We start from the raw sequence: 24,266 nt of genomic DNA on the forward strand, positions 1-24,266 counted from the left end.
CAGATGGGACCGCTCCACTGTGCCTATTTTCATTAAACATCCAATACCTTAGGCAGTCCCCAAAAGAACTGTGCTGGTTTTGGCTGGGATAGACTTAATTTTCTTTGTAGTTGCTTCTATGGGGCTATGATTTGGATTTGTGCTGAAAATAGTGTTGATAACACAGGGATGTTTTTGTTACTGCTGAGCAGTGCTTACACAGTCTCAAGGCCTTTTCTGCTTCACACACCACCCACCAGTGAGTAGGCTGGGGGGTGCACAAGGAGTTAACAGGGGACACAGCTGGGACAGCTGACCCTGACTGACCACAGGGGTATTTCATACCATATGACATCATGCTCAGCATACAAAGCTGGGGGAGAAGAAGGAAGGGTGGGACGTTCAGAGTTATGTATTTGTCTTCCCAAGTAACTTACGCACGATGGAGCCCTGCTTTCCTGGAGATGGCTGAAGACCTGCCCGCCAATGGGAAGTGGTGAATGAATTCCTTGTTTTGCTTTGCTTGTGTGTGTGGCTTTTGTTTTACTTACTAAACTGTCTTTATCTCAAATACTTTTCTGATTCTCTCCCCTACCCTGCTGGGGAGGAGTGAGCAAGTGGGTGCGTGGTGCCTAGTTGCTGGCTGGGGTTAAACCACAAGAAGAACCTTCCAGTATTACCAAGCCACAGAGACTATTACTGAGTTAAAATCCAAATAGGTAACTTTCAATCCTAACCTGAGGATCCAGTTGCACTCTTTCAAGATAACATAGACTGTGCAGGCACATTTCTACATGAACATGGTTTATGGTATATCAGAATATACAACAATCTCAGATGAACTATAGTTTGAGAACTTTGTTTTACTCAGTCACTGGCATCTACAAGATGCTAAAACCTGTTTTTTATTCATCTACATCACAATTAATGTAACATCAATTGCAGAGGACATATTCCAAGCAGCATACTTCCTTATTTCCCTGCTTCATTAGTTTAGTTTTCTAAATACTTGTTTAGCTTTTTAAAAGAATAAGCTAGCTGGACTCTCTGCTCGTGATGAATACCGAAATGCTGTCTTGTAGATACTAGCTTGACCCTCTGCTTCATTTTAATTTGTTTTTATTTATGCATTATTTATTTACAGACAGGATTATCAAATCACTATCACAAAAAAACCCCAAACAAACAAACAAAACCCAAACCAGAAAAACCACAACACTAGGGAAGTCTTCAGGCACAGAATAGCTTAGCTTTTCATTTCAATAATCCAAGACAGCAGCTGCCAGTATTGCTTATATTTATTACATTTTAAAGCCTGATACAAGAATGAGTACAAGAACTACTGACCCACAAAATACTTAGATCTAGATCTCACCTTTCCATGTATTATACAACAGAATCTTTTTCCCACTCACCACTAAAACTGCAACTATGGAGTGGACAGGCAATAATAAGTAATTAATACATTGTGGGTAAGATGCATTTGTGTAAATTGTTCCAAACAAAACAAGTAAAAAAGAGTTAATGGCAAAACACACTGAATCAAGATATGCTGACAACCATGATCTAATCTTAAATTATTCATTTCAAAAAGCTGCTTGTGCGTTTGACCTAGAGCACGACAAACCACCTATTCAGTAATTTAAAGAAAATATTAAAGCAAATGAATTTTCAAATTTATTTAAAGACTGACAAAATTAAACAAAGTTATCTCAGAGGAAAAGACAAGTGTATTAAGGTTATTTCAGAAGTTTCAATATTAGGTGGGATTTTATCAATAAACCACCACCACAAAAAGCAACCTAAAGTCCACTGATGCCAAGCTTCACTCAAAAATATTCTGTAATAAGCAAAATATGAAACAAACAATATATCAGGCAGCGTCAAGCTAACAGATAGCAAGACCTGCTAACAGAGGGATCACCCTAGGGAATTAGTTATCAATATGAAAAGTCTTTAGAGCTCACTAACTTTTCCCTTCTCTCTCCAGGAACCCTGGCATGGTTGACTACACTATGGGCAATGCTAGACACAGATATACTGTGCCTAGTCTTGAGTGGATATGCGCCCATGAGACTTCTGGGCATATGTTCATATCCGCTAGTGGCATCTGCACAACAAACAATATAGATATTGGAATATAACTCCAAATGAAATCAAAGCATTTAGATCAATTGAATCCACTTGCTTTTTAAAAAACCCAAACCTTATTTTTCTTAAGATCATAACTAAGTGATAATAATTAAAAAACAGCAATGGTCTTTTCTTAAATTAATCCCACTTTTTGGTGCAATTTTTTAATTAGTAATTTGATGGTGACATTGCCTCTTCTTTGGAAAGCATTCTGCATACCCAATTTAACTTAAGTAGTAGGATTTTGCAGCTTCTAACTTCTCCTACCCCCACTTCTCCCATTTCCACTGAAAAACTTTTGGCAGTATCATTCAAATGGATACCATCTGCAATTAGATATGATCTGAGCAGCACAGGCCTTCTGCCAAATTACCAGCCCCTTAACGCAGCCAGCACATGTGACTTCAGCCGGACTGCAGAATTTCATTTTTGCAACACAAAGAATTGTCAGTCTTTTATGTTTTTAAAATAAATGCAAGATACCATATTACTGCAGATCAATACCTTTGCAACCATAAAGGGGCGAAACAATAAAATTAGTCTTATCTCAGTATACTAGATCAAAAAAAGAAACAAAAAAAATGTTTCAAGTACTGATTTCAAAATTCCTATTTTTCTGTTGGAAGGATGCAAAATACAGAAGTCCCAATTACTCACAGTAAGTGCTCTTAACATTGTAAATTAAAGACCTTTGTAAGAACTCTCTTCTTCTAAGATTAAGAGCTATATAGGACTGTATTCTGCTGCATTGTCATTTTTTAAACACCAAGAAATTATAAAGATTGAGATCTCCTATGGATCTTGATTGAGGGCCTTGATCTTCTATGAGGAAATCACATAAGAGGAAATCACATAAGGATAACAAGTTAATTTTGTAGGAGACCTCAAGGCCACAACAAAATTACACTTGTATTGCTTCTAACACAAAGTTAAAGTGTGTAACAAAATTCAGAATAAGCCTTATAACCCAGGAGGATGTTCTCTTTTGCTGGCAAGCCCACCATGAATGATGGGCACTCCCAAAAGAGGTAAACAGCCAAATGCACACAAAAACTGATAAACAGTTGTCAGGCATCAACCGTGGTGGCATTCCAACTTCGAGAATATACTTCATTATGGATGTCAGAAAACACTCTTTTTCATACATTCATTAAAAAACATAAAGTGTATCACAGGTGTACTCCATTTATATCTATATACTGTTTTCCTAAATAATCCTAAGCACTTTGCCTCAGTTTCACTATAATGCAGACTCTGCCTGTATCAGTCAACACATTTACAACCCAGACTTGGACAAAGTTTAAACTCCGGTCCCACAAAGGATTCATAGCATAGCTTGACCAATAAATACATAAAGAATTAAAGTCCAAGTAACAGTCAAAATCCCTTCTTAGCCTTCAGACTTCACACTGTCTCATCAATCCTGTTCATCATAATAGTCCATTAGGCTTTAATTCCAAGATAAGGGAACTTTAACTGTCTTGGAAGCTTAAAATAGTCACTACCCAACATGTCACCAGCCTCTCAGATTTGCCTCCTGTCAACTTGATCAGTGCACAAATGAACACATAACCTTCTCAGAGGTAACATATCTAAGCCCTGATCATTTCAATGACACATTTGAAGGTATAAAGCTGGAACTCCATAGGCTAGAATTACTACTGATTTCCCTTTATTTTGAAATTGCTGCATCAAACAGAATCATAGAATGGGTTGGCAAGGACCTTAAAGATCTAGCTCCAACCCCCCTGCCATGAGCACGGACACCCTCCACTACACCAGGTTGCCCAAAGCCCCATCCAACCTGGCCTTGGACGCTTCCGGGGATGCAACTTCTCTAGACAATCTGTTCTAGTGCCACAGCACCCTCACAGGGAAGAATTCCTTCCTAATATCTAATCTAAATCTCCCCTCCTTCAGCTTAAGGCCATTACCCCTTGTCCCATCACTCCATGCCCTTGTAAACAGTCCCTCTCCAGCTTTCCTGTAGGCCCCTTTAGGTACTGAAAGGCTGCTATAAGGTGTCCCTGGAGCCTTCTCTTCTCCAGGCTGAACAACCCCAACTCAGCCTGTCTTCATAGCAGAGGTGCTCCAGACCTCTGATCATCATATAAGGATACAAGAGTCACTTTCTGCAGTCAGCTTTTAGCCAACAAGTTCAGACATTAGTAATAAGGAGTTCAATAATCTAACTATGAGGCTGCAAAGATCATGAAAAAGAAAGAATCCTTGGCAGGAATAGCAACAGTACTTATGCCCCAAATCTAACATGTAGCCTAAAAGCATACCAGAAGAATTTAATCTTGAAGTCATGTGCATCGGGCAACTTCATTAAGAAGATTCTTTGAAAAAAAGATTTCTGCTCAGGTTTTTCCCCACCAAACAATGCCTTTTTCATATCTTTTATTATATGAATGTCTTCTGTCCGACGAGTAAAATTACTCCTCTATTGCTTTCTTCTGGATTTTTCCTCTAAGAGGGAAATACAGGGCAAAAATAGCCCACAGATAAGAATGTATAACTATTGCAAGTGATGATTCCTTTCACACATTCAAGTGACTTAAAACTGACCATTTGCCCTATCACCCATTTTGTATCAGAGCCATAGGATTCAAATAAAAGGCTACAGATTAGAGCATTTCCAGAGCACAAAATATAGCAAAAGCTGTAAAGAAATTTCCAATGAGATAAATCAGGAAGTATTCTTCTCCTTTTTAGTGCAGCTCTAACATTCAGAAACAGAACCAGTGTCTTTTGTCTACATCACATTTCAAACTTAGATTGTCAGAGAGTCACTGGTCACCCTTGTCACTGTACCACAAGCTGTTTCCACAGGCTCCTGGAGTTCAAGAACCTTAAGCATCTAAAATTATTAGTCATGTCATAACAGCAGCAAGAAAACCTATTACAGTGGCACCCAGTGGTGCTGCTGTAGTTCAGACCTTGGTGGCATTTCCATAACAAATGTCACCTAATGAAGTCTACAGTTCTTCCATTCTACATTGGTTTGGTCTGAAAGTTGGCAGGCAACATTGGTGTACAAGGGCCTGTTTCTACACGAGATGACTTCTAAATGTTCACGCACACACCCCCTCCCCCCATTTTAAGTGGAAATTTTGAAACCCAACCAAAAAAAAAGTTTCTTCAAGCAATATTCCACATAAACTCTCAAGATAAGAATTTACTGCACTGAAAAGCAAGCTCTCTTCTGTATGATGCCTCTCTTTCAATGAAACCATAAACATTGTATATAATTTAAGTGACCAAACCAGGACCTAAATTCCATTGCTGAAGCAGGCTGAAGTACAACCTTGGCTAAAAAAAAAAAAAAAAAAAAAAAAAAAAAGGGAGGAGCCTGTACACAACCTCCTTTGTATTAACAAGCATGAGTAAATACTCAAGTAATCAGACAGCAAAATAACTCAGTGCTCTTTGAGTGTTAGCTCCTACAGCTATAGACAAGACAACTCTACTTGATTACCTAACAACAAACTACAAAAAGAGCAGTTTATAGGTGTAGCCATTAGACTACACATGGCCAACACTGCAGCAAATGGTATCAATACTGCCTTGACCTTAAAAAGTAAAAAAAAAAAAGTGGCGTGCCGTATTCCGTTTCCCATAGAAAAGTCTTCTCCAAATTAGACCCACAGAAATCAAGAACCCTACACTTCTAATTGGTTAGAAAATAAGATGATTTTATGTAGTCTGTTATTTTGCCACTGTTTAGACCTTTAATCTAGAAAACGTAAAACTTGACATCTTTTTCCTCTCAGCTTTCTCACTCAAGTTAGGCTCCTAAACAAAGATACAGACTGCAGAATAAGCACACCAACCTAAAGCACTAGACCCAAGCAGGAGTTATACCATAACAATTATCATGTGGTGGTTTGTAACGTATCCCTGTCAGTACACATGATATTCCCACACACTAAAGTTAAAAAGGTTGTCACTCTGGTATTCTAATCTTTCTGAAGAACTCTCAACTTGCCACAAGCAAACACCATAAAAAACTGCATCAAAATCAAGATACTCATGATTTAGCCTTTATAGTCAAATTCAGAGACAATCTAGTTTGTAATGACAGACTCAGAAGAGGATTCCCTAAAAGGGTAACTCTAGATGATATAACTGATACACAGTACTCAGTTTAGTCTCACAAAAGAGGAGGATTAAGCGAGAAGGGAGAGACAGAAATACTCCCTTATGAGATTAAAATAAACTTACTGGTTGAATTGCCTTGCATCTGGATGATACATTTGGATTCTTTGCTGGTTTCTCGGGAATTGAAGGGCCGGACCCGAACAGCCACCTTCACTGAAGCCCCCGACATTATTGTTGCTTGTAGTGTAGTCAAGAAATTGAAAGTGAAGGGGTCAAGAATGTTTCAAGTTATCCTTCTTGTTGGTGTTTTCTAAAGAGAAAAATGTAATTTAGTTATTTACAGCTATTGCATTCAAGATGTTGATAAAATTAGGGAAGTTCAAAGGTTTTTGGTAATTTCAATTTCTACTCTGCAATCACCACCACCACCCCCCCAAGCTGTCACTTCAAAGATAGAACTGGAAATAACTTAATAGCACCTGCACCCTGTCTCCCTAGTCAAAGGTTTCTGTCATCTGAAGCAATTCTTTTGAAGTTTACAAACAGATTTATTTTCATTACTTGGTTTTCTTCTCAGAAAGTAGGGACATCAATACCAAAATGAAGATTTGGTTGCAACATGCGTTAGGCTTAACTGAACACATAATTTTAGCAGGAAAGATAGCGCGACTTAGATTTCAGCATGAGCTAGCTACCATATACTACATGGCCAGGTTCTCTAGGTGTCAACCCTTGCTACCACAATGCATTAGCAATAATATTAAAACTAACACAAGCGTGATGGACCATATCACACTGACTTTCAATACACACCATTCCAGAGAAAAGGGTGTAGCCAACAACCTTAAAGAACCCTTTGCAGTCCTGGGAAAGTTTTCTTCTCAATGAAATAAAAACCTCGTTAACTACTTGTATATCTAGTGATTAAAGGACACACTACTCTATAAGGAAGAAAAGGTATAAAAAATTATTGCCTTCAGGATAAATATTACTATCTATCTTCAGCAAATGTTCACCAGGAAATTCATCTTCATTATCAAAATACTGATTAAAATCCTACCACATCCAAATGATAGAGCACTTTAGCTGGAAATTACCCAGGATACCTGCAATCCAAACTTCAAGGCACATTTGAGACAGTATTGAAATGTAGGGTTAACAAAGACTGGTTCAATTCTATTGCCCTCGACCAACCTTTTCCATTAAAAGTTAGTTTTTCAGTCAGTCTACAATTAAGCAGTTAAACTTATTGCCACAGGATACTGTCAGTACTGAGAGTTAAACAAACTCAAAAAGCAGTAAGAGAGACTCAAAGAAAAAGCCATCAAGGTCTAGTAAAAAGCTACCATCCTTGGCTAGGAAAGTCTCCATGCCACAGGCCCTCAGAACCTGGAAGACTGTACTGAGACAACATGATTACATGGTTGATTTATCCTTAATATGCTAAGTCTCTACTATGGCCACTGGTGAAGACAGGATTCAGGGCTAGGTAAACCTTTGGCTTGACTCAGTGCAATCATTTCTATCTTGAATCTGAGTTAACATGGGCAGAACTCTACCCTGCACAAGTCACCATGCACGGTCCAGAAATCTTGACATCTTCTTTTATGGTTATCTATACACCGCATAGCCAATAAAATGCTCATTTCAGGGTTGTAATCACAGTGCCACGAAAGTACAAAACATAGTAGTGGATCTAAAGCAGATGCATTTTAGCTCTACAGTAAATTCTACAGCTGGTAAAAATACTTATATATGCTTAATTCAAGTTATGACACATCTTCACACAGTACAAGAAGTTTTTAATAAAACTGCATTACGTCATTAATGCCATCACATGGTGAAGGCAGAAATTAAATTACTTCACCAAGTAGCAGAAGTAATTTAAAGCATTCCTTATTTTAGCAGGTACCTGAGGTATCTCACCAGACTACAATAGGAATGTCTTTAGGAACAAGCCAACTGAATTTCCATGTCAGTGGCACAGCAACCTGGTAAAACAATGATTCATGAGACAGCCACACAGTCGACTTTAGGTTAGTACAGAATTTTAAGAAGTTTCACTAAAAACTTAAACATAAAATACAGCAAAATACTAATGGGAATGAATTTGCACGGTCTGCAAATTTTAATGGATATTCTGGGTTGGTTTAGAGGACTGCTGTATTCAGTCTTGCTCAGAGGTGCCTAGTTTTTCGTATAACAAAGAGTATCAAACGTAGTTTCATTATAACCTTCTTCCTGAGTATCTACCACGTGGAATTTTTGCTCCCCTTTCTTAATATGACCCTTGAGTAAGTACTCATGCCCTCACATGAAAGCTAAGTGACAAGACTAATCCTGGTACATCCCAGGAGTATTATTCAACTGACCCTGAATATTGCTGCTAGAAAACAGGAATGTTACTGTATATGGCCACTAAGCATTCTGTTTCTGAAAAACAATTTAAGAAACCTATCAAGCACAAAACCTCTGTTATTATCAAGTTCATAGTGACACAGTTTACTTTGTCACATTGCAAGAGATGGGTAGGTGGAATTTTCATAGGGTGTAGCACATCATAGAAACTCTACCTGATATCAGCTCAGTGGTTCTCAGGTTTCTTTTCCCCATCTATGCATATTAATGTGAAAACCATAATTTCACCAGCTTCCCACAAGGACCAATGAATAAAGGTGAGGCCATCAAAAAAAAAGTTCCCTTCATTAAGAAAACAAAAATACAACCAATGTGTTCTTGTAATATTATTTATGAAACATAAGGAGCTTATTTTCCCTTCTTAGTGAAAAGTCCCACATACAAAGATTTTTTTCTGATGTTTTCATAGAAATACGTCTCAGAGTACTATATTAATTTCTACAGATAGCTAGTATATCTAGGAAATTGGCAAACAGAAGATGGAGCGAAAGAATGATCTACTTAAAAAAAATTATTGAGTATCTTTGAACACCATATTCACAATAAGAAAGCATGAAAAGCAGACCGCCGGAGACTCCATATGCACTAGCTAAATGATAGCCTTGTTTGAAACACAGCTGTGAAGAAATTCTTACAGAACAGGTCATGAAATCACCTACAACAGCATAAAAGTTTAACTACTAGACCTTTGCAATTACCAATTCTTCCCAACCCTAACTTTTGTGCTCATAGAAAATTAAGTGTGGTGTAATTTTAAGTCTCATTTATTCTCCACTCTACTACTTTTCATAGCCAAAGTAAGCAAAATGCCTACTTGTAGTTGCATATGGATTTCAGATGTTTTGAACACCATCTCACCGTGCAAGATTTAATTTTCCTTGATGAGAAAATTAACCAAAACAGATATATTTTTCCAAGCTTCCCACAAATTTAAGTCGTTGGGGTTTTGAGGTGGTTTTTTTTTCCCCACTTATCAGCAACTTTAACTGGTTGTAACATTTTATAAAGGCAGTACCGTCCTCATCATACAGAATGATAAAATAAGGCAAAATGAGACCAAGTTGCATAGCATCACAGATGATAAATTGCAACTGGTTTTTCAGGGTTCACGTTTCCCAGTAGTATCACTTACTACTACAAAACGCTGTCTACAGAGTGGTAATAGGAGATGTAACTTGCAACAGAGCAAAACAAAATGTGCAGTACAGTCTGTGGTACGGATTTAGAAGAACAATCTTAAAAAAAAAAAAAACCAAAAAACAGAAGCTGTCTTTTAGATGTTCCTTATAGGCTTAGAAGGCTGCCATCCTTCTAAGGAGAATGAATCATTCTCCTAATGTCTTAGAAAAAGTTTACTAGCTATGTATCTTTTAACATTCAGTTTGTATGAATCCCATCAGGAACCAAGTAAAGAAGGGAACTGCATGCCTGAGTCTTTGACATGATATCCCACTGGCTCTAAAACAGGTGGTAGATAATATTTGAGTTGTTTAGTGAGCTCCATCAGCACAAAAGCAAATCCTACTTACTAATTTTACACTTATTTTAAACTATTATTAAAAGATATCCACCATCCGCCTTGTAAGTCACACAGTGAGGTTTTAATATTAAGTGTGTCATTAAACAAATCATCTAAATATCTCGTCTGTTTTCTGTTATTCAAGCTGACAAACCCAATGATGTTGGTCAATCACCCTTCATGGTGTCAAAGCACTTGTAACTAGATTGGGACTTTCACACAACTATTTAAAGAAACAAGCTGTTCATTAAGACTTGGATCCTTGGATGTATTTGAAAGTTTTGACAAACCAATTTTTATGCAATGTCAAAAGACAGAACATATTGCTATTTTTTGAAATAAAGTTACAAGCAGAGCAGGGATTTAGAGTCAAATTATTATTTGTATATTCAGACAAATTTGCAACAAGTTCAAAGTGGTTACAAAAACAATGTTCAGAATCTGTATCTCTACATTCAAATAAAAAGTAAAAAACCCAAACCACCATACAAATGAAGAATCATCACTTTTATTTAACATAGCCAGCCACTGTGTCATATTTGCATAGTTCTACCAGAGAATGTGGTAACTTTTAAACAAAAAAATTGCTTGTAACTTAATCGTACAACAGCTCTAAAGAAAGAAAATGAACGAGGATAGAGATTAGTATATGGAAAGATAGCAAAACAGCTGTTCAGCACAGCAGGGGTTTATGAACAAGAGGACCACAGCGATCCAATTTTAGGTCTTCCACTAAGGATCAGGTAGTGATGACAGTCTGATATATCAGCTGAACTCACACACTACGAATTGCTATCTTTGTACTAAGTGAAGATGCCAGATAGAACAGTGGTGCAGAACTCGGTGATGCACTGAAATTCTTATCATATAAACATATGACTATTTATCAACACACCAATGTGCTGGATTGTGCAATAACAAAAAGAACTGAGCTAAGAAGGAGCTGGAAGTTAAGAGAAATATACTTTAAAATCTGGTATGAACATATTTTACATTTCAGAGAACAGATACAAATTCACCACCTGCTTCTGGTGAATTCTTGATCTCCAACCTCTGTTTATTACCCAAATTCTGTCAATGACCCCAAAACTACCAGGCCTGTCATCCTGTCTTCTGATGCCTGCCTCCTGACTTAGCTCAGAGGATTGTCAGATCATCATCCCAATATGGCTGCCTCAGTAATTGTGCTGTACTGAATCCAGGGACAGATCCACTACCTACAGGTCCACAAAAAAACCACCCTGAAAACCACAATCCTTTTACATTCTTGCACCTTCCAGCTGGTCGAGGATTATGCCTTCTTCCTGAACAAGCAATTATCGCCTCCACCTCATCTGAGCTAGAAAGGCAAAAAAGGATGGCGAAACACAGCGATATTTGCGACCCTACACAGCGGATGGGATTCCGACGAGGAAAAGGACGGGAAGCGGCCGCACCGCCATGGATCGGAGCGCCTGGGGGAAAGGGGAAGGAAGCGTCCCAGGGGACAAGTATATGCATCAGGCAGATGCAAGCGAGGAAAGGCCGAGCCGGGCCCCACGCCCTTGTGGCGCTGCCCTGACAGCTCCGGGGCACCCTGTCCTGCCAGCACTCCCCGTTCCCCTCCTCCACTTCCCAGGCCCCATCCCACCCGTGGCGCCCCCCCACGTTCCCCCTGCTGAACAGCTGCGTAAAACAGCAACCCCCGCCTCCCCCACCGCATTACGGCATCCACCCCCCACTCCCCCCCCGCCCCGGCACCAAGCCGACGGCCGTCTGGCCGAGCTCCCCCAGCGCAAGCCGCCCCTCACCTGGGGACGGGCGGGGGTATCCGCAGAACGCGGGCAATACGGGGCCGCCGGCGCTGTCAGCAGCTGGGGAATGCGGCGGGGCCGGCGAAGCAACGCAGCGCGGGGCGGAGGAAAGAGAAGAGTCCGGCCATCGCCATCACCCCTCGCCGCCTCCACCGAGGCTGGGAGACACCCTCCCGCCCTCGCCGGCAGGAAGGGAGCAGGAAGGAAGCGGGAAGGGCGAGGGAGGGAAGAAGGGAAGGGAAAAAGGGGGAGGGAGGAAAGAGAAAGGCCCCGCCGGGAAGAACGAGCGCAGCGAGGCACTCCCCACAGCGCCGCTCCCACACTGACAGGATCGCGGGGCTCTGCGCCCGAGCCCGCCTCCGTAGGGGAGGAACGTCCGTTTGACCAATAGCCGCGCGCTGATGCTCCCTCCTCACTGCAACTGACCAATCGTCAGGCGAAGAATCGGCGAGTGCCCCCCCTCTCGTCGTGCCAATCACAGGCTGACACAGCCATACACCAATCACAGCTCGGGAATGTCCTTCTGCAATGACGAGCCCCATTCCTCCCTCTGAGTCAATCCCTCCGCCGAGCCTCGGGGACACAGGGAATCTGTTCTTCTCCATTCCCAGCCAATCAGAACTCGGGACGGAATTCGCGTCGTCCCTTTTTTAACCTATAACGAGCGGCGCGAGGACACCCTGTGTCGTATCACCGCTCCGCCCGTGGTGTCTGCGTGCGCGTCCCCGAGGCGGCGGCTGCCTTCACTGCGCGCGGGGGAGCGTCGTGCGTCGTTGCCAAAGACGTGAGCAGAAATTGGGCACTTGTGACTAAAAATAGCCTTTTAATGTACGCGGCTGGTTGGCGGCCCTGACTCGAGGGGCCCGTGAGCGGGTAAGGTATGCCTGCCTGCCGAAAAACGGTGGCTGAAGTAGCGAATTCGTCAGCTGGCAGCCTACTCGAGTGGGATCCAGTGGGATTTGAGTCCTAAGCAAGGCCTAACGGTGGCAGTTCAGAGGGGAGGTATTAATTTTCCCTTTCCCCCAAAAAACGTTTTTTGAGCAGCCTAAGATATTTTTTGTACATCGCATAACGTGATTGTTTTTATGTGATTAAATTGTTTTAGCCAATAGTGGTGTATTAGCTTTTTCAATAATTTTGTGCATATTCTCATAGTACTTTTTTTTTGTGGCAGTAACTTCAGCTATAAAGTTCCTCCTTTCCATTAGTACTTTGATCATTTCTACTGTTAGGAACAGGCTTGTGTTTCTTAGAAGCATTTTAAAGAAAATAATATTACATGAAATACCTTAATTATGTATTTTACACACACACACCCCCGTCATATGCAAATTGGATTTAAGCTGTTGAGGACAGCTGGGACCTGCGATTTCTAGTTTCAGAACAGAGTTTATTTTTGTTCATAGGCTGTTAACTACACTAATCCTCACTGTGTCTCTTGTTCTCCTCAGCAGTTTCAGGTTTTTGGGAGAATGTTCCTTTGGTGAAAAGTGACTTCTCCTCCTCCCCAATCTCATCGTGCATGCACATCATTTGCAGTTACACCTCTGAACACAAAAGCCTAACAATAGATAGCCGAACAGTGGTTTGTAGGGAAATACTGCTGCAGAACCAGCAAAGCAAAAATAGGTGGCTTTCATGTGTCCTAAAAAATACAATTATTTGAACTTTGGAAGACTTCCTAGTGATGGGACGTGATTTAGTGGTGATTTTAGTGTGGTGTAACTGTGCTAACTTCTACCTAGGGCCATGCAGGATTAGGTTTCTCTAGAAAACAAAAAACTCAACCCCCAAAAAAAGCCCAAAACATGTTTTGAAATCCTCTGCAAACTGTCAGAACACTGGCTGTGTGCTGTAGTCCTCCATGGTAATAGACAACATGATTAATTTGACTTCAGCAAAGTTTGTGTAGTGTCTCTTAGGAACAGCAGTTCCTTCATCACTGTCTTATGTCTAAGTTTGGAGAGTACTCGCATAGAATAGTTCCACTATGTTAATTCAGCTGTTTGCTTACAGAGTCTTGAAAAATCTTTCAGAGGTCTAACTACGTGCTGAGAAAGAAAATGGTAAAGTGCATATGACACATGCTGTATAGCATCTGGGAAGTCACTTACTGCAAAGGCAGACAAGGAAAATTCCTCTTTAAATAACCAAGTATGGAGTTGAAAGGTGGTCAACAATTAAGGCAGTCCTCATCTAGCTGGCTGTGATGCCTTTTTAATTATAGAGCTTAGGCATTTAATATCATTTTTGAAAGTAAGGTCTCCTTCGGCAACGTAGAATTATTTTTACAATGTACTTGAGTGTAACTCTACTGCAATGTTCTACCTCTGAGTCCTGTTTAAAAAAAAGTAGTGTCCCTTCCCTTGTAGGTAAGGGACCATTCTCACTCCTTTTATATGTTCTGACCAATAACCTATAACCCTGCAAAATAGCAGAAACAGATCCAATTCCCTACAAGCATGTGTGTGTTTAAAACTAGAATTTAGACACTCCTTTTCAAGAAAATACATAATGAACGTCCCCAGCAGAAGAAAAATGTTCTTGAGTGTTATTATACCAAAAAAATGAAAGCAAGTAGTGCTGTGAAAAACTTCTGCATTTATTAGTACAAATATAGTTGGTTACTCAAATCACTGAGATATGTTACCTAAAGTTGGGAAGCCTGTTCAAATACAGGAAAGAGAATATGTTTAAGCTAAGCAATAAGGAAAAGGAAGACAACTGCATTGTAGTGCAGTGCTCCTGGGGATTGTTAAAGTCAATCTGTTGCTGGCTAAAGCAGCGTTGTCATCCTGCTAATAACAGCATTATGCTGCCCTTGCTGCCAGCCGGGAATAGTTGACAGAGATGTAAATTGTACTATTACATAAGTGTAAATTGTGATATAATAGAATCAATTGTACCGAATTGTATTGCTATCAGCATCAGAACTTGCCCCAGTAATTTTTCTAGTCACATAACTAGAGGGCAAGTAAAGACCAACAATACAATCTCAGAACATCAAATCTTCCAAGAAAAACACATATTGGAACATTTATGTAAGTTAGCCATTCCTGGGATGAGCAGTTCACAGCTCAAAGCTGTTCAGATTCTGCAGATACATGTAAATGTCAAAGGTAATTTGATCAATTAATAGTTTGTGTTCTCTAACGTAAAGTCTCTGTATTGTAGTAAGGTTACAGTCGGATTAAAAAAAGGTAAATGACACATTAATAGGGGGAGGAGAAATCACAGAAAACTGCAGGTGGTATTAAATGAATTCAACTAAAAATTGTCACACTCAAATGCCCACTATCCACTGTACAATGGGGTTTTGATTCACTTTTGTACCCAGAAGACAGCAATATAATGGTACTTTCAGATGCTCGTATTAAAATACATCTCATTATTCTGCCCATGACTGCTGAATTTGGTAGAGCATTTGTCTAAATTCACACCTTTGAAATACCTGATACTAGTTCGCCAGATAAAATTGGTTTAGCCACTTAATGTTAGCCTTTGTGTCTTCTGTAATACCTGCATTGATACATTTTCAAGTGATAAATGTTTGCTATAATTAGACAAAACACCTCAGTATGAACGTGCTATTTATATATATTTATATTATTTTATATATATATTCCTCAGGTCAAAGTCTGATATGAAGGCAGAACAAATATAAATTCAGATTGTGAAGGGCATTGTCTTGATTAATAGATCTTACGATTAATACATCTTACAAGAAATGTAAATATTTCTATTTTCTCCTGTCAGACAAGGTTAAGAGAAAGACCCTGAATTTGTTCAAAGAAGCCTTTCAGTTGGTACAATGGAATAAATAAATATAATTTCCATTTTATACTTGCATTGAAAAAGAGCTAGTTACATACAGATTTTCTGGTAAAACATATAAAATCACAACCCTCTTTGATATTAGTTGTAACTAACACTCCAACTGTGAAATATCAGGAACTATTAGAGTAGCAGAGCTCAAGCCCTGTACAGGATACACTTAAGCAGTCAGCTCTTTTTAATTTAAGGATGGATTATTTGTGCTTGTGCTCTTCTCATTCTATAAGACTGCTCACTGCTTCCACAGCATCCTTATTCAGAAAAGCTGGCAGGGTGTCCAATTTGTAATAGCTGAAGAGAATTAGAAGAAAGGATTTCTTCCATCTTTCCCATACATTCACAGTCTGTCAATAAAACTAAAAGCTATATGATGTTAACTTACAGAAAAAAAGCCATAATGAAACCATAGCAGTTTAATCATCCTCCAGTAAAAACAAATATACACTGACGAACAGTTGTCCTCCACCAAATTAAGTGTAAGTTCTGGGATGTTTATAGATTTCATGCTATAATCCTTAATAATGAGGTGACACTGAACACTAAGTTTTTCTTTATGTAGAAAATAATTACCTCTTTACTAAAAAAGAAAACACCTTGAAAGTTGTGGCTCACTGCATATCCTTATAATACGTTCAGAAACCGTGATGGATTTGGATGCTGAATGACAGCTCACAGATAAAAGCATAGCCAACTTTGTTCTGTGACTTTTGAAGAGGGAAGAAGGGGATTTGAATTTGTGGGAGGAGTGAAGGTTGAGGAACTAAAACCAGGCAACAAAGCAGCTTCTCTGTTCCAGCAATCCATGCGAGACAAATTTTGGAACCTTCCTCCCACCCTTGGGAAAACAAACACTGTGGCAGGGGGAAACACCACCACCAAAAAAACCCCAACCCCACAAGAAAACCCCCACTACATCTCCACATTTTAAATTAGAATTACTTGCACATCTCAAAGGTCAGCACTGGATTATATATAACCTAACAAAACTCCCCCTGGAGCCTGTCACCAACTGCCACGTAGCTATGAATAGGTATAAGAATCACCCACTTAGGAACATTCGTTACTTTGAAGTATTACTGGTATCTGTGTGCACAGAAATTTTTCACATCATTTACGAAGTTATCTCCAGATCCCAAATCACTATCAGCAAACCTGAAGAAAGCCACCCAATCATCTGTATTTTTTATACTTTCACCAGCACACTTAAAGGAAAGAAAGACAAAGGAAACATTTTGTGCGAGTGTGTATCATTTATTGTAGTTCAAGAGAGTCAGGAATTGAACAGAAGACACAGCGAAAAACAAATAAAAGAAAAAACAACCTTTTTTTCAGACTTAATTTTAAAACACTGTGGTTTCAAATCCTTTTTAAAAAGGAAATTCAAGTATCATATGCAGGGGGCAGTAATACAAAAATGTTTGTGAATATTTTTTTTAAATTTTTTTTTAAAAATGTAATTCTACATTTCCTGCACCCTTTCTGCTTTGGTAAGGCCAAGCCATGGATACAAATTGGTATGCAACATAAAAAATGACCCCTGCCCCAAACTGCAGCCTCCAAGAATAAAAGGATCTGCTCTCTGCGGACAAGCTCTAATGGCTCAGAACTGTCATTTAGCATATATCATATCTGCAGCATTAAAAGAATGGATTTTATTTTTTAAAAAGTCACTGAAATCCTGGTATTCCCAAGCATCTCATTCATGGCAGCTGTTTTAACATATTTCTTTCTAACAAGGCTTTTCAAAAATGCCAGAGCATTTAGATCAACATAAAGAAAAGGGACATCTCAAAGAACAGAAATTAAAATCCATGTGTGAAGTCTTTGCTTTTTTGAAATCATCCTTGTGTCTAACACCAATTAAAAACCAAATATGCAAATATGTGTAATATAAAAATACGATCCCAAGATTAACACTTTGTTGCAGGCACAGTTATCGCACAGAATATGTTCTTTTGAGGGCAGGGGAATGATTTTGATTTTCACAGGGATTTTTTTTTTTTTTTTTGCATTACAAAAAAAAAAAAGAAAAGACAGCAGTGCAGGTTTGCTGGGTGGAAGAGGAAGAAGGGAGGGAAAGAGGAAAAAGTTACTTTAGCAGCAAAATGTCCAAGGTTCTAACCACAATCAAATTAACGGATATCTGGCTGTAAAAAATAAGGTTGAAGGGATGCTGCCCTGATCCATTCATCTTTGCTAAAATAATTCAGCTGTAAAAACTCCAAAATGTGACATACTGAAGGACAGTTTTGTAACATAAGCAACTTCCTAGCTTGTCCTCCATGTTATTGACCATCGTTATCACTTAAATATATGTACAAGAATTAAGCTGCTTTTCTCCTCGTCCACATGCTTCTGGTCACTACTGCAAGCCAGTGCCAGTGGGCATGCTAATCCGCTCTACAGCTTTCAAAGTGTGTCTGCTCCACTACGACCAGGACAGCCCACGCCCTGTTCTTCCATCGGTGTTGGCGTGTGCTGCAAGGGAATTCTTAATGGTCAGCATTCTGCTTGTCTCTCATCCACGCTTGGATTTGCTCTTTAAGTTCTGGCACTAGCAGGGTAAAGAAAAGAAAAAAGAATGATTAACTTAGTTAAAATTACTTAGTAATACTAATATGAGAAAGTTCCTCATGACCAATAGCAAATTCTTTTCTAGAAATCTGATCAGGACTAATGTACGCTATTTTCTTCTCCATCCATATATTTTCTGCACAGTTTTGAGTAAATGAATAACTTATTTACCCGCCATAACAATATCCTTTTACCTGGTAGTTATAAAGGCAAGGGTGTGGGTTTTTTCTCCAGAAAAAGAGAAAACAGAGAGAATGAGCTTTTCAGTGCAAGTTGAAAGAAAGAACTGTTAACTGAGGCCTCAACACGCTTCTGAAAGTATACAGAACAATTGGGGAAGCAATTTGTGTACAGTTTAACAGTTCCATTGCTGACTGTTACACGGATACCTGGTTCCAGCATATTTTCTGTCAGCGTCTGACGATTGAACGGATCGGTGGAAGAGTTCAACAGATGCCTCAGGATGATCGACCGGTCCATAATAGTTCCGGATGGCAGCCTCACCGGGTCAGTCATCAGAGTGTCCATGAGTGGATCTGAGGGCACAAGTGTCTCCTTATTACACTAAGGACAAGAGCTACAAATTTTATCTGCACACAAAACCACAGTGCGGAACCAAGATATTCAGGGTCCCCAGCAGGTATATTGCTGAAGTTACAGAAAATGGTTAAAGTGAGCAGTGGACTTCAGCCTTTATATTGCTTTCCCCTTTCTGAATGGGGACTAATCATTGGCTATTTGCACTCTATTTTCTGATTTTGTTTTTTTCTTACTGTTTTAAAGCACATGTAAGCAAAACATGGATAGGACTGGACAGTACAGTCCCAGAAGAAACACAAAAACTTTTAGCTCTCTGTTTACTTCACTATTTAATTGGAATAGAGCAGGATGCAAGGCTTCATAAACATAGTTTCTATTAATATACACTCATAGAGTATAGAATCAAAATAATCAAAGAATCTCATATAGAATCAAAGTAACAAAGCAAATCCCTCTTCTCCTAAGAGGTCAGTATTTAGAAAACTCAACTTGCCTCTGAATTCATCCGGAGCATCACTGTAATCAATTTCTGCACGGGCATTCTTGGCAACAATTTCCTCCACTTTCTCCGCCAGCAGTTTGAATTTCTCTATTGCTATGGTTGACTTGATGCCAGCCTTTCTCATCTTAGAGATAACCTCCTCAAAGAGCTCTTTGCTGTAGGACCTCTACAAGCAAAGCATAAAAAGACAACTTTGCTGAGTTGTAGGATCTTAACATGCCATAAAAAGTCTAAAAATCTTTTAATGCATTTTTAAAACTTCAGAAGGATGGATCAATGAAACCTCAACATTATGTCAGACAGAAAAGTAGTATGCAGGTAACATTTCATTTAGCACCAAAATGTCAATTTGGTGCTTTTTTACTTGTTATCACTACTGTAGATCTGTTCAGGACCAAAAAAAAGACAACATCACCTAATCAAAATGAATCAAACACTCGGAGAGGCTGACTATAATGATTAGGTTTGTTCCTTAGACAAAGCATCTGTCTTGCCACTCCTGTCTATTCTTGTTCTCACAAGTCTTGGCTGAAAATACACCATAAAATGAAAAAGTTTTTTGATTTTTTAACTTCTCTGATAATGTGCACGGCAGTACTGGGAAAGAAGTGATTCTTTCTCCTAACCCAAACAAAAAAACCCACCCCATGATGTTTCAAAAATAGTAAGGCAACTCAGAGGGAACGAACGCTTGCTGGAAGCCTGCCAACCAGCGCAGTCAGAGCTGTGCAGCTACACAGCACAACACTCCAACACCAAATGCATCTCCCGTAGTTTCAACTGAAGCAAGCATTGCTTTCATGTAAAAAAAGAAAGTTAGGCAAGGACTTTCGAAAGCTGCTTACGTTCTAAAGACACCATTTCAAGTTTCCAATGTTGTGTTTTGATATAAGCCTTTCATAAAAATCGTTGTTTACACTGCAGTGCAAGGTTGAATTAAACAACAAAACAAAACACACTAAGTCTTACAGATTTCTATTTTCCTTAGGGATTTTAAAATGTTCACGGAGAAATACCATTCACAACTTAGGACACACAGTGCCCACCCAAACTCCTTTCTAGCCCACAGAGGAGAACAGAACTATGGCAATATGCCCAGGGCTTTATAAACGTTTTCAGATTCCTGTAATACGTGCTAGGATTTGCAAATGGGAGATGTATCAAAATGCTTTAGAGACCCTGCCATGATCAAGCAACTTTTTGTTTGTTTTGTTTTTTCCTCCCAAAACCAGTAGCCGTTAACCAACTGTGCATTTCCTTGGTGTTTTTTCCTGTCATTGACAGTTTCTAAGATACTAGTCACTCCCCCACTTTTTATGAAGGGCTACTTTGTTAATTAAGCTTTATTCCAGTTCCCACACCAGCAGGCTTCTTTCTTTTTAATCCCTATGTCATTGCTGTGCATTTTGCCATGGCTTGCATCGATGAATGAACGATAGATAACATTCTTACTTTCATATATACTGAACGGCATAGAAAATGCATTGCATGCTGCATGCTCTTTATACACACGCAAACACATAAAGTCTGTTTCAGAAGTGGTACTGATATCTGCAATTATCAGAACTTAAATAATTACAGAAAAGAGAGGTACTCTGGTACCTCTGCTTCACAAGACATGCAAACACAGCTTCATGTATTGTGAAACAGCTTCCACTAGAATTTCAAGCAGCCATTGAGAACATTTTTTCCCTTCTAGATTTTGAAAAGTTTGTATTGTATGACACAGGCACGGAGAGATGCGATTCAATAGTTTCACAACTTTACAAGAACACAGAAGTGAGGGATAGCTTATCTACCTTAAGAATTAACATGCTGCTCTGAAGACTACCATGAGACATTCAAAGGTGTCTTAATTGTCTCGTGTATGTTGTATTTTGTCAGTTTATTACACAGCCTTTTAATAAAGTGATATAAAAGGGAATACAATTTGGAAACTGTTAGTCTGGAGAATGATTGCTAAATGAGGCTCTTAGTCCCAGCTCTGCCCGTTTCATGTGTTCTTGATAAGGAAGAGGGAAGAGAGTCAAAACTCTTTGTATGCTTTAGTTTTCCCCCAGCAGGATCAGGACAAAGTACTGCTGCTAAATTACAATGAGTACATGTGTGAAGTGCTATAGATGTTTATGTGCGTCTGTAGGTTTGCAAAACACCTAGAAAACACACCCATCTACAAAGAGCAGGCAGCCTATGAACAGAGATGATCTGCCGAAAGAAAAGAAATTGCAAACATGTATGACAGAAACTGGGCAGCAGCATACAAGTAAGATGAAACTTCTAGAGTATTCTGCAAAGTCCTGTTTGTCCACAGTGCTTTTGCCCTTCCCCTCCTCATCTTTTTGGAGCTCACCTGATCATCAGCAATTGCTTTAGCAAAGCGAGCACAATCTAGCTGTAGGTAAATGTCAGTCAGTTGGTCCAACAGCTTCTTTGGTTCAAACCCGTATTTCTCAGGGTTTTCGACTTTCAGGTCACGGCACTTGGGGCCACACAGTTGCTGTAAGTTAAAGTTCAACATAGCAGCCAATCGCGGTCCAAGTTCCTACAAGACCAAAGTAAAACACAGATCACAGCATGAAGGCAGTAATTAAGATTATCATTAGATTTCAATACAGCAAGACCAGGAATTATTAACTAATAAAATTATAATTTTGGAGGCTTGCAGAAAGTGTCTTTTCTTTATGCGTGCTTTCCATTAAAAATATGTAATACAAACAGCTTCTGTCTAGAAGGATCGTACCATCTCAGTGACTCAGGCAATGCTCTTAACATCAAATAACTTCAAAAGCAATTAGATTTCAGTGAGTTGGAGAAAGGGGAGGAGAATGGATTCAATAACAATTCCAGGTTGTTATCCAACAGTAGAGATGTTAGAGAAGCTAGAAACCAAGTTAAATTTGAGCAGGACTTACAGGTCTGAGAAAAGGCTTTTGAACCTGCTTGGTAAGGATATGGAACATATCAACAGTTTCTGTTGCCAGGGCAAGATATGAACGAGACACACGCTCATCCTGAGCTAGCTGTGATTGCCGAGCTTGTTGCTGATCCTAGAAAATAAACATGCAGCAGTTACAAGCCCACACAGCCATAATGCTAACATGATTTAGACAGACAAAAGAACAGACTGCAATTCAAATCCAGATGTAATACATTTTTTAAGGTGCAGCTCACTTCTACTACCTAATACTAAACAAAAGTCTCCAACAATTTTCCAGAACTCTGCAACACTAAAAGTGAATGCAAATAGCATCACAAGACTCCACACATTTATTGAGTGTATTTACATCCTGTAACTGCTCCTCACAGCTGCAGAACTGGGTTATGCTTCCTTTGCATCCTAATGCCAATACTTCAAAACCAGCTTGGGATCTGAGAGTCAAGTGAGGTTCTCTCTAATTTATGCACCATCATAAGTAAACACTCCACACTAGAACAATCTGTAGATGATGTACCAGCTCATTTTGTCACTACAGGAATGGCTTTACCTTGCTAGTAGGCACAAACAGGAAGAATGCTTCAGAAGAGCAAACCAGAATAAGTTTAACAAACAAGATTTTTATAGCTTTTCTTTTCAAACTCTTTTTTTTTTTTTTTAAATCAATAACCTTAAAATAGAAATACGTGACATTGGTGGGTCAACACATACAATTATTGTTTAATCAGGCTGAGGTCTGAGGTATAGGACTCTAATTGTTTGCATCGAATCCACCCAGGATCAATGCATTAACAAAATAAAAGCTTCTATTTCTTGAAGTCAGTTCAACTGGCGAGCATCTTCCAAAACCTCCTTCAAGAAGGTTAAAGTCTCAATTTCTCCACTTAGAATTAAGTGCACAGGGATTTAAAATTTTATACAATTTCAACTTCATACCACATTCTTTGCCAGCCACAACATAACTATGCAGAACGATGGTTTTTTGCAGAATGTCATCCAGAGTGACCATGGCCATACTGGCAGCAAGAAAAAGCATCGAGAACTGCTCATGAGCAGCGCTCTTATTTAAAAGGTTTTTTTAATGGTCTTGTATTAAAAAATTAAAAATAAGTAAAGGGCACTTTGAAAAACAGCTCTGTTCACCCTGGGCAGCAGGTCCCATTGTTCTTTATTCTTCATCTCCTCTTGCACTTCATGGATACGTTTTAGGGACTCCAGACTCTCATCCAGCAAGAAAGTTGTGTCATTTATCAGCATGTTGATGTAGCGAACAAATTGCTTCCCAGAGCTGAAAACATTGAAACACAATTATCAGGGCAGAGTAGATGGGTGTGCAGACCAGACTGTGACCCCAGCAACACTCCTTCTGCACTGTATATTGCAAATAACGATCCCATTCCCCAAGCCAAGTTGATTGTGGTGTCCAGAGCCCAGTTTAGAAACACTCCAGTTCTACTGGAAGCAGCTGCCATTTAAGCTACAACGGAAAGCAGCATCGCCCCTTCCCAACGGTAATAGCCTTCTCAGGTCATTGCCCCAACAGTTTGCATGACAGAAAGCAGCATCATACACAATTTCTTACTTACTTGAACTCTTCCATAAATGTACCATGGTGAGCTATGTTCTGCCAGAGGCTTTTGAAAATGGTGCTGATGTGGTAGCGGATCGTAAACTTGTCATAGAATTCGCTAGTGGCTCCAGTATGTTCAACATCTGGAAAAGAAAACAGACCCCAGAACTGAAATTGAAACTCTTTCCTACCAGGATTCAGCTGCAACACACTACATCTCTCCCCTACTATCTCCAGTGTGATGAACTTCAAGCACCAAGCATTAAGAGAGAAAATTCAATTCCTATTCAGAAGTCTCCATCTTAATCCCCATTAAAAGCAGCAGCACCCTCTGTTTTCTAGTCTAGAACCAACCTCATTTCTGA

The 24,266-nt window shown here is 39.4% G+C and overlaps 2 protein-coding genes across 18 annotated transcripts in view; both read right to left on the reverse strand.

The window, feature by feature from the left end:
* KIF1B (kinesin family member 1B) overlaps positions 1-12,292 on the reverse strand; it is a 94,705-nt gene extending 82,413 nt beyond the window's left edge. For 8 of the 13 annotated variants that reach the window (XM_054849352.1, XM_054849348.1, XM_054849353.1 and 5 more), the window contains exons 1-2: positions 11,944-12,292; positions 6,340-6,526 (exon numbers count right to left, since the gene is read on the reverse strand). In XM_054849352.1, coding sequence (XP_054705327.1) covers positions 6,340-6,445 — 106 coding nt within the window. In that variant the 5' untranslated portion in view covers positions 6,446-6,526; positions 11,944-12,292. The remainder of the gene's footprint in view (positions 1-6,339; positions 6,527-11,943) is intronic. The other 5 variants (XM_054849359.1, XM_054849354.1, XM_054849357.1 and 2 more) reach the window with 1 other exon arrangement.
* A 4,718-nt stretch (positions 12,293-17,010) lies between these two features.
* The window catches only part of UBE4B (ubiquitination factor E4B), a 41,707-nt gene continuing 34,451 nt past the window's right edge, over positions 17,011-24,266 (reverse strand). For all 5 annotated transcript variants that reach the window (XM_054849439.1, XM_054849438.1, XM_054849440.1 and 2 more), the window contains 7 exons: positions 23,918-24,044; positions 23,475-23,619; positions 22,309-22,443; positions 21,747-21,938; positions 19,388-19,562; positions 18,744-18,890; positions 17,011-18,334 (listed from right to left, as the gene is read on the reverse strand). In XM_054849439.1, coding sequence (XP_054705414.1) covers positions 18,273-18,334; positions 18,744-18,890; positions 19,388-19,562; positions 21,747-21,938; positions 22,309-22,443; positions 23,475-23,619; positions 23,918-24,044 — 983 coding nt within the window. In that variant the 3' untranslated portion in view covers positions 17,011-18,272. The remainder of the gene's footprint in view (positions 18,335-18,743; positions 18,891-19,387; positions 19,563-21,746; positions 21,939-22,308; positions 22,444-23,474; positions 23,620-23,917; positions 24,045-24,266) is intronic.

This window comes from Grus americana, chromosome 21, assembly GCF_028858705.1.
Source record: "Grus americana isolate bGruAme1 chromosome 21, bGruAme1.mat, whole genome shotgun sequence".
NCBI classification, from domain to species: Eukaryota; Metazoa; Chordata; class Aves; order Gruiformes; family Gruidae; genus Grus; species Grus americana.